The 11,860-nt window shown below is 32.5% G+C and overlaps 2 protein-coding genes across 2 annotated transcripts; one reads left to right on the forward strand and one right to left on the reverse strand.

The window, feature by feature from the left end:
• The first annotated feature begins 896 nt into the window (after positions 1-896).
• LOC142618408 (hyoscyamine 6-dioxygenase-like) lies at positions 897-2,728 on the forward strand. The gene is made up of 4 exons (XM_075791338.1): positions 897-1,094; positions 1,232-1,482; positions 1,603-1,924; positions 2,418-2,728. Exons 1-4 carry the CDS (start codon positions 897-899, stop codon positions 2,667-2,669), a joined length of 1,023 nt encoding a protein of 340 aa, XP_075647453.1. The 3' UTR covers positions 2,670-2,728.
• Positions 2,729-7,149: 4,421 nt separating this feature from the next.
• LOC142619954 (hyoscyamine 6-dioxygenase-like) lies at positions 7,150-9,660 on the reverse strand. The gene is made up of 4 exons (XM_075793360.1): positions 9,365-9,660; positions 8,639-8,889; positions 8,178-8,493; positions 7,150-7,617 (listed from the first exon to the last, which is right to left on the reverse strand). Exons 1-4 carry the CDS (start codon positions 9,572-9,574, stop codon positions 7,372-7,374), a joined length of 1,023 nt encoding a protein of 340 aa, XP_075649475.1. The 5' UTR covers positions 9,575-9,660; the 3' UTR covers positions 7,150-7,371.
• Between the last annotated feature and the right edge of the window lie 2,200 nt (positions 9,661-11,860).

Genomic DNA, 11,860 nt, shown 5'->3' on the forward strand with positions numbered 1-11,860 from the left:
TGGATTTTCAATGGGGCCAAAATACATTATTGGTCCATACACTTTAACTCATGACCAATTTTACTCCTTAAAATTTAAAGTGATTTTTTTTATCCATAATAAACTTAAACTTAAAATTAAAAATATCACATTTTGAGTTTCTTAAAAATTCAATCTTAATGCATATTAAATTTAAGGTGATTGTTTTTAGTCTCTAATCCCTATGGAGTAATAATGTAAGTCTTCAATGCGACCACAAGACTAAAGTGATTGCATTTGTGCATAATGTATGAATGCATGCATGTTAGTTTAGATACCAATCCAAAACTTTCAAAAAAAGAATTGTGAACTAAATTAGATGAGCCTTAAAATAATTAATTTAAAATATACAAGCAATTTGCATTTCCTTTCATGACAAATTTTGTTGAAACTGGTTTTGTAACATATATGTCGTCCCATACATTTTCTAGTTCATTTTAGGAGGAATTAATGCTTGCCAACATTTCTAATGTGATTGCTTTAGTCTATAATCTCTATATATGGAGTGATAATGTATTAGTCTCTAGTGTGACCACATGACTAACAGTGATTGCATTTACATGTAATGTATGGATGCATGCATGTCAGTTTGGATGCCAATCCAAAACTTTCAAAAAAAGAAAGAAATGTAAACTAAATTAGATGAGCCTTTAAGTAATTAATTTAAAATATACAAGCAACTTGCTTCAATTTCCTTTCATGGAAAGTTTTGTAGCAACTTGCTTTGTAACATATTCTGGTTCATTGTAGCAGGTGGAATTATTAATGCTTGCCAACGTTTCTAATGTCTATAGTTCTTTTAGTCAAGAACTTGAAACTTATATATAATGACTTGTTCAGGATCGAAGTTTTCATCACACATTACATTCCTTTAAGTCATGGAGCAGCTTGTGGCAAGCTGGCACAATGGTCGATCCTTGCCTGAAACATATGTACTCCCACTGGAAATAAGACCAGGGAAGCTCTATGTTCCTGTGAGCACCAATATTATTCCAGTGGTTGATCTTGGGGGTCATGATGAAACAGCTATAATTCAACAAATTTTGGAAGCTAGCCAAGAGTTTGGATTCTTTCAGGTACCAATCACATCTTTTCTTTTGTTCTTTTTTCAGACAATGATTATTCCTAATTGATGCTTGGCATCAAACATGATCACACATGAAGAACTTTTCTACCATCAATGTGTTATGCTATGATTTGTACCATCTAATAGGTGATCAACCATGGAGTCCCTAGCAACTTAATAGATGAGGCAATGAATGTTTTTAAGGAGTTTCATGCAATGTCTGCCAAGGACAAGGCAATCCAATGCTCAAACGACCTCAATAAGAACTGCTTCCTCTACACAAGCAGTCATAGCTATGCAACTGAGAAGTATCACTTCTGGAGGGATTCATTGACACACTTTTGTCATCCTCTAGAGAAACAAATCCAATTTTGGCCTGAAAAACCAACTAGATATCGGTAAATCCTCATTATCATACACATGTAATTTTGTATATTTCATGTTATTGATATATTATGTGTGTGTGTGTGTGAACAAAAGTGAACTACATCATGATGTTTCTTGTAATCTTTTCTCAGAAATGTTGTTAGCAAATATACAACTGAAGTAAGTAAGTTGGGCTCTACAATTTTGGAGTTGATTTCAAAAGGGTTGGGAGTCAGCCCAGAGCATTTCAGCAATGGACTTACTGAAAATCCAAAAATGATTGTCAATCACTATCCGCCATGCCCAGACCCAACTTTAACCTTGGGAGTGCCCAAACATAGAGACCCTGTCCTCATTAATATTCTTCTTCAAGAAGAAGATTTATATGGGCTTCAAGTCTTCAAGGATGAGGAATGGATTGATGTTGAACCTATTCCTCATGCCTTTGTGGTCAACATAGGCTATGTATTGCAGGTACATATTTCTTGACAAGCTTTGAGTATATATTTCTAGAAATATGGATAAATAAGTTTATTTTATTTTTTGAGAATTGATGATTAGCATGGTATCAAAGTAAGTAGTTTTGAGCTTGAACCTTGTTCTATTCTGCCTCTAAATTAAAATATTAAAACTCTTATATGTTAGGTCCCACTTAATAAAAAGGAGCGTTGTTATAAAATGTTACTATTAAATTAGTGAAAATTAATTAGCTGATAATTATTTGATATGTGGTACTTCACGCCATTGATTTAAATTATGAAAGTTTAGGTAAACAAGTGACGAGTCTCTTATTTATACGATTATGGAAATTTCTAATCACAATTAGTCTTTTTGAGATATCAGTTGTGAAAAATAATATCAGTTGTAAAGTTTTTTTATTTTTTAATATCACCTCTTAAAAAAAAAAAAAAAAAAAACCCAATTTCTAAAATTTTTGTTCTTGGAATTGTGCTGCATTGACTTGTAGATTATCAGCAATGGAAAGTTGAAAGGTGCCGAACATCGAGTTGTCACAAATTCAAATTCAGCTCGGACAACTGCTTCATTCTTTCTTAATCCATCTGACGAAACACTAATAGAACCAGCAAAAGTTTTGGTTAATACAAGCAGCCCAGCACTCTATAGGTCCTTGCCATACAAAGACTTCCATAGCAAATTCTTGGTCACCTCAGCTGACTGGAAAGAATTGGAGAAGTTTGTACGTACTACTTCTGCTTAGTGGTGCGATAAATAAACTAAAGACAGCTACTTTATATATGTATGACCAGTAATTTCAAAAAGGCAAACCTTAATGGGTAAATAAGGTTGTTCAATAACACCAGCCTAATGTCAAGGGGATCATCAAGATAAATGTCACTGCGACTTCTGCTTTTGAAATTGATATATTTGTATTACTTTGCATAAATAAAATATTGTCGGTCATTATCATTTTTATGGATAAAGCTTTCATGAACGCTAGTTAAATGAATGATTTTGAATTCATTGTAATATATTATGGACTGGCAAATTGAAAAAAGAAAAAAAAAAAGGGGGTAGATGATAGTCATACATATTACCAGATAACAACTCTTATGATGATAAACACGTGTACATCCAAATGAGTTGTTTTGTTTTGTTGGGTTTTTTTTTTTTTTTTAATAAAAAAAAAACTATTATTATTATTATTATTATTATTATTATTATTATTATTATTATTATTTTCTGTTGACACGCAAACAATGTGTTATCTTGGTGTTATTTAGAGTTTTGGTAGAGAAGATTTTGTGGTCCTAAGAGATCGATTTTTGTTAATGTGAGCGTGCATGTTGGACCCAAAGAGATATTGACTATGAATCCAGCTATTTCTTTATAATAAGGTTACAAAAAATGTGATGCAGTTATTGACATATGTGGAGTTGTTACTATCTAATTAATGTGACTGAATAAGGAATTTGAACTAAAGAAAAAAGAACTGTGATATAACCTTACCAACAAGTCTGATGTCAGACGCCGTTGTTACTTTCCAATGTGACACTTTTTTTTTCATTTTTTTGAGAAAAATATACACATAAAAAGGGGAGAGAATGTTGTTTTAACACAAAGACACGTTATAAACTCCACTAAAAAGTTATGATAACTTTTAAAGAAGGTTATTCTATAAACAACACACTTTCTTAAGTAATGTAAGAAAACTTGTATTAAAAAAAAAAAAGTAATGTAAGAAAACTATCTATTTTTTTTAGAAACAAACACGCTATACACAAACTCACAAGGGAGAGGAAACAAGATCCTAATACAAAAGTATGCCACAAATTCTACTTAAAATTTATGATAACTTTATCTAATGTGATTATATAAAGAATATAGTAAAAAAATTGCGATATAAGATTACTAACAAATCTGATGTAGTTATGTCATATGTGACGTTGTTCCGTTGATATGGTTACTATCTAATTTGACATGGTTACTATCCAATGTAACTGCATAAGGAATAAAGAAGAAAAAAAAAAAAAAAGGAATGCAATGCAATGCAGTTACTATCATACGTGACATTATTACTATCTAATTCATATGTGACATTGTTACTATCTAACGTCACTATATAAGAGCATCTACAGCCGGGAATTCCAATTATACTCTATTTTACCATCCCAAAAAACCACTTTATCATTATACCATACCATTTTACAATACTTCCAGTGATATGAACTCCACCAACAATTGTGATGAAACCTGATAACAATGATGGTTTGGAACCCCAAGATCGTGTAGACAAGATTTGTTGAGCCTTGACCCATCATCTAATCAGATGAAAAACCAAGACTACGTTGAATTGAAAATGCCACACTAAGAATTCCTAAGAAACTCTCAAGAATCAAGGTAATAAGTTTGGTTGTTTGAACGCCACAAGATTAACTTGATAAGTTCAAGAGTTCTTTTAAGAACCAAGAGGAACACAAGACCTCACAAGGAGAATAATTTTTCTAAAAACCAAAAATTGATTTTTAAAATTCGTACTACCCATCTATATACCTGGAACAACCCTCCAAGAATAGGCAAAGTCATAATTACAGCTTTAAAAACAGCACAAAAATTAACCTAAACAAGTTCCCACGTTTTTTTGGATTCTTGGACATTTAAAGGCAGTCAAACATAGCTAAATGACTAGATTTAATGTATTTTAACACCCCTTTAATGGTCAGACCATGTTGGGTGCGAATTTACATGCTAATTAGCCTCTTTAATTGCTTTGATGACATGGACTAAGCCTTGATTATTATTTGAGCCCATCTTGGTCTTTTCAGAATTAGCCCAATTCTCTTGGACTAGCCCATTTAGTGCTTCCTTGAAACGTTTGGCTCTAAGTCTTGTAATTGGCCTACTAGGAAGTGACAAAGGGTCATGTGCAAATTCAACTTCATTTCCACGTGTATGATCAGTATGACCAGCTCCTTGATTTGCATCATCCAGAATCCTAACTTTTATTTTCCTATTCTACTCATAAAAATAATATATCTACACAATAAAATATATTTTTCATTTTTTATTTTTTTCCAATTTTCTCCTCCACCTTCCTTCAACCTCTATCACCGTGCCTCTACTGCCCAGTCACCACCACCGCGCCTCCACTATGCCCACCACGCCACTACTTCCCACTGCCCACCAAAAAAACAAAAATTAAACAGCGTCACAACAGAAACCCAGCAACATCGGACTCGCCAACAGAAACCCAGCCTCACAACAGAAACTCAGAAACATTGACCTCGCCGTGACCCACGCCGATCTCCATGACCCATGTCGTGACCCACTTCAGCCATACCCGCAACCCACTTCAGCCCACTACGATCTTCATGACCCTCAACCCACTTTAGCCATACCCACCTCTTCCTTTAAGCACCGGTCATAGCAAAAAAAAAAAAACAACAACAACCACAGAACCCGCCTGATCGCAACCCACCAGAAAAAAATGAACCACTGTGATGTGTGATGTTGATGTTGGGAGGAGGATGGTGTTTGGGTTCGAAGAGAGGAGAGATCAGATGAGAAAGAGAGAAGGAAGAGAGAGAAGAGAACAGAAATAATGAGGGAGAGGAGAGAGAAAGTTCGGGAAAGTAGAATTATATATTATTTTTCTTTTTACAATACTGTTGCAGTGCAATTCTATCTTTAGAATTGCACTGTAGTAATATTGCAAATTTTTTTGCAATACTTGCTTTTTACAAGCCCAACTGTGGGGGTTTTTGGTGCCTTTATTGCTAAATTCATCTTGCATTTGGCATACCCATGCCCGGCTGTGGATGCTCTAAGGAATTTAAACAAAAATGGGAAAAAGAAAAGAAGAAAAAAAAAAGATTAATGTGATATAAGGTTACTAACAAATGTAATGTAGTTACGATTATACGTGGTATTGTTACTATTTATTGTGACATTATTACTATCCAACATGACTATTATACATGCTAGAAGAGAAAAGAATGTGCTATGAGTTTACAAACAAATGTGATGAAGTTCTTATTAGAGTGACTGTACTAAAAAGAAAAAGAAAATTAGTAGATAATCTCGGAGTACAGCAATGTGGTACTGCATGCTCTCATGTAAATAATGAGTTTTACAATGAATTTAATTAGTGAATTTCACTATTATGTAAAAGGAAGAAGTACCATGCCATTGTATTCTAGTAATGGCTCTAGGAATTTTTTTTGTAGCATCACTAAAAAACTTGAATTATGCAAAATTTAACAAAAGAATAACTTGAATATATTGACAATGCAAAAAAGAAGAAGAAGCAATTATATAAAGTTTTACGGTTGTCTTCTACCAGGATTCATATTTTAAAATTATTGCATAATAATTTCATTATCAATATTATCAATTAAATCTTTTTCAATATACACAAAAAAAAAAAATTTATTCAATCACTGATCTTCCATTTAATTACACAATTCATTCTTTATATATTTCATATTTGAAAATTTTCTTTCCACTATAGCGGTCATAACAAGAATACTCTAATTTTATTTAACTATTCAACTCAACTTTAACAGCTTATTAGCTTTTGTAATTTATCGAAGAAAAAAAATTGTTTTTTGTCGGTAACATTACTCAATTAAGATTTTTGTTGTTGGGTTTTTATCTTTTTGATTAAAATAGCAAGATAATAATTGGTGTTTTTTGAGAGAGCAATAATAGTTGGTGTTGAATAGGTTTGTTGACGGGCTTCATTTAGGACGTTTAAATTTTTTATTTTAAGGCGGTAAAAACAAAAAATTTATATTAATTTTTTTTCCAAGCCAGTTGTGAATGTGACGCTGCCACTGTTGTATTCATGCAGTACTGAGTAATTATTATTATTTTTAAAAAGTGGTTATTTTAGAATTATCTATAAATATCTTATTCATTAAATGCGTCATCAATGAAAATGAATGATGTTGTAATGAATTATAAGACAGACGTAAAGTTTGGGGTTCTGTGTCATGGATGTAGGTCCTTGGAGTCGACTCTTTTTGTTTTTTGAAAACATTTTTTAACAAAAGGTTAGAGAGGATTCGTTCCATGTTAATGTCTTTTGTCCTTCCCTTCTCGGGTTTTTTTCTCCCACAATATTTCAAATTTTGACACTCTTAAAAAAAAGGATTTTAGCTACTCTCAGAAACATTAAATATAACTAGTTTCATCTTTGTTTTATTTATTATAAGAAAGGATTGATTTAATCTAATCCATTTTATCATTCAAAACATGTAAAAATATGCATCCATATAGCCTGCTCCGTACCATACTTTATACGCTAAGAGTGATCTATGATTTGGTTTACATACTCAGAAATCATAGCGCCATTCATTACAATCTAGTTGATGCCAAAGAGAACACAAACATCATAAAAAACTTTCACAAGGAAATGCCAAAGCTAATGGCATCTTCTTCTCTCGCTCCATAAGTTATAGCTAGGTGGAGCTAATAAACTTTTGAACTTTTTCAGCATTCGCACCATAAGATAAGTAGTTCCTTTGAAACTCTTTGAATTGCACGGAACCATAGATTGGGGGATTGTCTGCATTTGTAAGAGCTTTTGCAGGTTCTATAAGGTCATCTTTAGAAGGATAAATAAAGAAGGCAGCCGATGTTCGAGGAACACTTGAATTTGTGACTGCTCGATGTTCAGCACCCTTGAGCTCCCCATTGCTGATAATCTACAACTCATATATGATCAAGACATTGAAATTTGACATGCTAAAACGTCTCTATGACCAAGTAGGTTACAATGATTTTTAGGAATTGGAAATTCAAAGATTAATTATTTGGTTCAACTCCAGAACCAAAAAAAAGGGCGAACATGCAAGGAGCTTTGTATGAAGGTTTTGCAGATATGTTGGAGAATATGAGCAAACAAATTTTTTTTTTTTTTTATGTTTAATTTCTATAGTATCCGAGTACAAGAAAACGAATTACTACTAGGATAATTATTGATTTGCATTGTCATATTAATGTAAGATTTTCATTGTAAACTAAATAAATGTAAATGTATAACATTATACATATTTGCATAAAAACATACAATATTGCACATATTTGTTTAATCTACAATATAAATATTATGCAATATATGTTAACTATTAATTTCCCTTGCTACTAGTGTAGTTGTTTTATGACAAAGGGTATAATATCAATTTTTATTATAGTACTACGACAAGGTATGCCTGTAGTTGTTTCTCAAAAAAAGAAAAAAAAAAGAAAAAAAAAAAAGATATACCTGTAGTACATAGCCAACGTTAATAACGAAGGCATGAGGAACAGGCTCAACAAGAATCCATTCATCGTCTTTGCAGACTTGGAGTCCATTTTCCTCTTGATATAAAATGGTGATGAGGCTAGGGTCTCGGTGTTTGGCCAATCCTAAGGTCAAGCTTGGATCTGGGCATGGTGGATAGTGATTAACTAACAGTACTGGATCTCCACTGAGTCCACCGCTGAAATAACCAGTGTCTAGTCCAAGTCCTTCACAAATCAGATTCAAAATTTTCTCTCCCAACTTTTTCAATTCTACCGCATATTCCTTAACAACCTCTCTAAGCATTGGCAATAACAGCACGATTAGTTTTTACAAACATTACAAAACCAAAGTCATTAAATTTCTTGTAAGTAGTTCTTATAAACAACACAAAACCAAAGTCATTAATTTCTTGTAAAAGTTCAAATTTGTGACTTTTTTACCGGTATCTAATTGGCTTTCCAGGCCAAAATTGCATGTATTCCTCCAAAGAATGACAAGGGTGCATTAGTGCATCCCTCCAGTAGTGAAATTTCTCTTTTGAAAAATTTACACTGCTGGTGTAGAACTTGCAGCTTCTATTAGGGTCCTTGGAACATTCACTAGCCTTGTCCTCTGGATGCATGGCGTGGAATTCTTTGAAAACAGCCATTGCGTCATCCATTAATTTCTTGGAAACTCCATGGTTGATCACCTGTTTTGGAGTTTTTGGATGGAAGTATGTGGTTTACATAATCATGATGGGAAATAAAAATAAATTTACACAAAAAGAAGGGAACATATATACAAATTAGACAGATTCAAGAAAATGACACTATTATTCGTTTAATCATATAAGAAACATCATAAAAAATGATTGTGCACACGCGTGACCTTTATACATATCTTGTTCCAGAATGTTAATCCCAACTACAAAAAATATTCACAACTTTCAGACCATAACATATAACACGTCACCATAAACCATTCGTTATCATCTCATGGAATCAATATTGAAGTTCTTTAGGTTTTGGAATATGAAGGAAGGGAAAAAAAAACGACTAAAGATCACTCCTTTTTCAAAGAATTTTTAGAAATTTCTACTTGGTTTTCCTTTCATTTTCTGCAAAGATAATAGAAATTGGAAATAGAGAACCGTAAGAGAAAAAAAAAAAGATTTAGTTTTAAACCTGGAAAAATCCAAACTCTTTTGTAGCTTTCAAAACATCCTGAACAACATGTGTTCGATCATGATAACCCTCAAGATCAACGACTGGAATGGTTTTGCAAGTATCAAAAAAGAGTTTCCCAGGTCTCTTTTCTAGTGGGTGCACAAAAGATTCAGGTACATATGAAACATGAGGCCAACTTGAAGGGGGTCTCTGATCCATGGTCTTCATGTCAACCTCTGAAGCAGAATAATGGGCTTTAATGGTATAAAGCAAGGAAGGTTGATTGGTTAAACATGGCTTATTAGCAAAACACTTGCACGTTTGCCCTTTATAAAATAAGCCATCCACTTGCATGGACTACTTATATAATAATATTATTAATTAATAATAACCACCTTTCTCTAGGCATAAGATTAATTAATAACAATAATAATCACAATACCGTGGACCAATTCCTTGTACTGAAGAAATCAAAGGCTTTTTATTTTCTATGCAAAACTGAGTTTTCAAGACAGAAGACGTGCTTAAATAGCTCTTATTGCTTGTTTTAGAAACCTAAAGGTATATATTGACCAAAATTATTGATTAGTTATTGGTTACCAATTAGATTCTTATTTGAAAAATAACTATACTGACCATCACCGGCCAGAAAGGTAGAAATAGACAGGTCCAATTATGTTGCGTTTCAAAACTTAGTGTGCCTTTTTTTATCATTTGGAAGAAAAAGTCTATTAATAAAAATAATTAAGCTTGAGAACCTGCACACAATAAAAGTTTTATAAAAGGGTCTTTTGGACTTAAAATCTTAAGCTTATCCAACCGTTGAATAGTAGCAGCTCTAAATCATATGGTATTGAACATGCATCGAAGTAGATTATTCATAAATAAAAAATGAACATCAAGGTAGACTGTCAGAAATAAACTTGATACTATTGGACAAGATTCATGCCGATATATATCCTTAAGATGGTGATGATGAAAATGTAAGAAAGAGTAAAAGAATATTGATTCTTGGTCATTGTGATAATCTGTAGGGGCGCACCTAGCTAATAGTACAGTTTTATCACCAACAAGATTAATTCTTGCCATCTTTGGAAGTAAAATACAAATGAATTCATACAAAGAAAAAAGTTATACAAATCAATGGGAAGTCAAACAAGGAACCGCTATATATATTAAACATGTTTTCACATCTGTAATAGCAAGGCTCCATAAAAAACTCCGAAGAATTAATTATAATTTCCCTATCATTCAATAATTTCTTCCAGAAAAGAAACATTAAAAAAAAAATCTCACGATTAAAGATGATGCAAAACCAAAGCAAGCAATTCAAGTTAAGGCTAGGGAAATATTATAACTACTAGACAAATTTTAGTTTAATCCGAAAGAGGTTTCCCATTAGTATTAATTAACTTTATCCATGAGTAACATGCATATTCTTGCAATATAATTGCAACTGCTTGGTATTTTTTCTTCTTAGCGAATCATTTATGCATGTGAGCTGCTTCTTATAACAGGCAAGCTTGCAAGATTAATCATGATACTTTTTTTCCTTAAGGTCAACTTATTGCAAGTAATTCATTTTTGGTGACTCACTCTAATCAAATATTGGCTTCACATGCATGTGTTTTTGGAACCTATTTTACTTTTTAGATTAGCATCAAAAACCATGTTGAAGCAAGTTGCAAACCAGTCAGTTTTCAACCCCTACCAGAAATCCAAGCAACAGCAAGAAAGTAGACTTGAGAAACTCAATTTTTCTTCCATGCAAAACAAATCCAGTGGTTTGATCTAAATTTTTTTTTGAAGATTCTGATCAATCCATTACCATGCAACAGATTTTGAAATGCATAGTGATCTGATGATTTGCAATCACGTGAAGGAGATTAATTGGTTGATTGCTTTAGATATTTATTTTCATTTTGTTTTGAGGAGTGTATTGTGGATTTTCTTCCCCTTCTAAATTGGTTAAGTTTTTGAGTATGTAGGTTGTTATCTATCAAAGATTTTTGTGTTTTAGTGATAATATTATCTTTTGGGCATAACAAAACACTAAAAATTTTCAATCATTGGAAGAAGGATATAAAATTTTCAGTACTCCTTACCTTGCAAAGGCAGTGGTTTGCTTATTTGCTAGTCCTGGACTTTTGTGGTTGTTGTTGCCAAACCGAAGTATATTCTAAACTAACAGAGATTTAAACAAATGTATGGATCTCCTCTCCTCTCCCACTTTAAAGTTTTTTTAATAATAAAATATATATACATTAAAGTTTTGATGGGTTTGGCGCCCCCCCCACCTCCCCTATAAAAAAAAGAGTTGCCCTAAACAAGTTTAGGCGGTTGCTTTCAGGGAAAAAGAGACTCTGTGATCCAGTGGAATCAAGTTTATCTTTGTCTACCTAAATATATATCTATTACTTGTTTAAATTATTTACGCACTTTTGGATGGAGATCACTAATTATCAATAATATCAAATATTTATGAATAACTCTCATTCCATTTTCTGTAAACTA

Source organism: Castanea sativa, chromosome 12 (genome assembly GCF_040712315.1).
Source record: "Castanea sativa cultivar Marrone di Chiusa Pesio chromosome 12, ASM4071231v1".
Taxonomy (NCBI): Eukaryota; Viridiplantae; Streptophyta; class Magnoliopsida; order Fagales; family Fagaceae; genus Castanea; species Castanea sativa.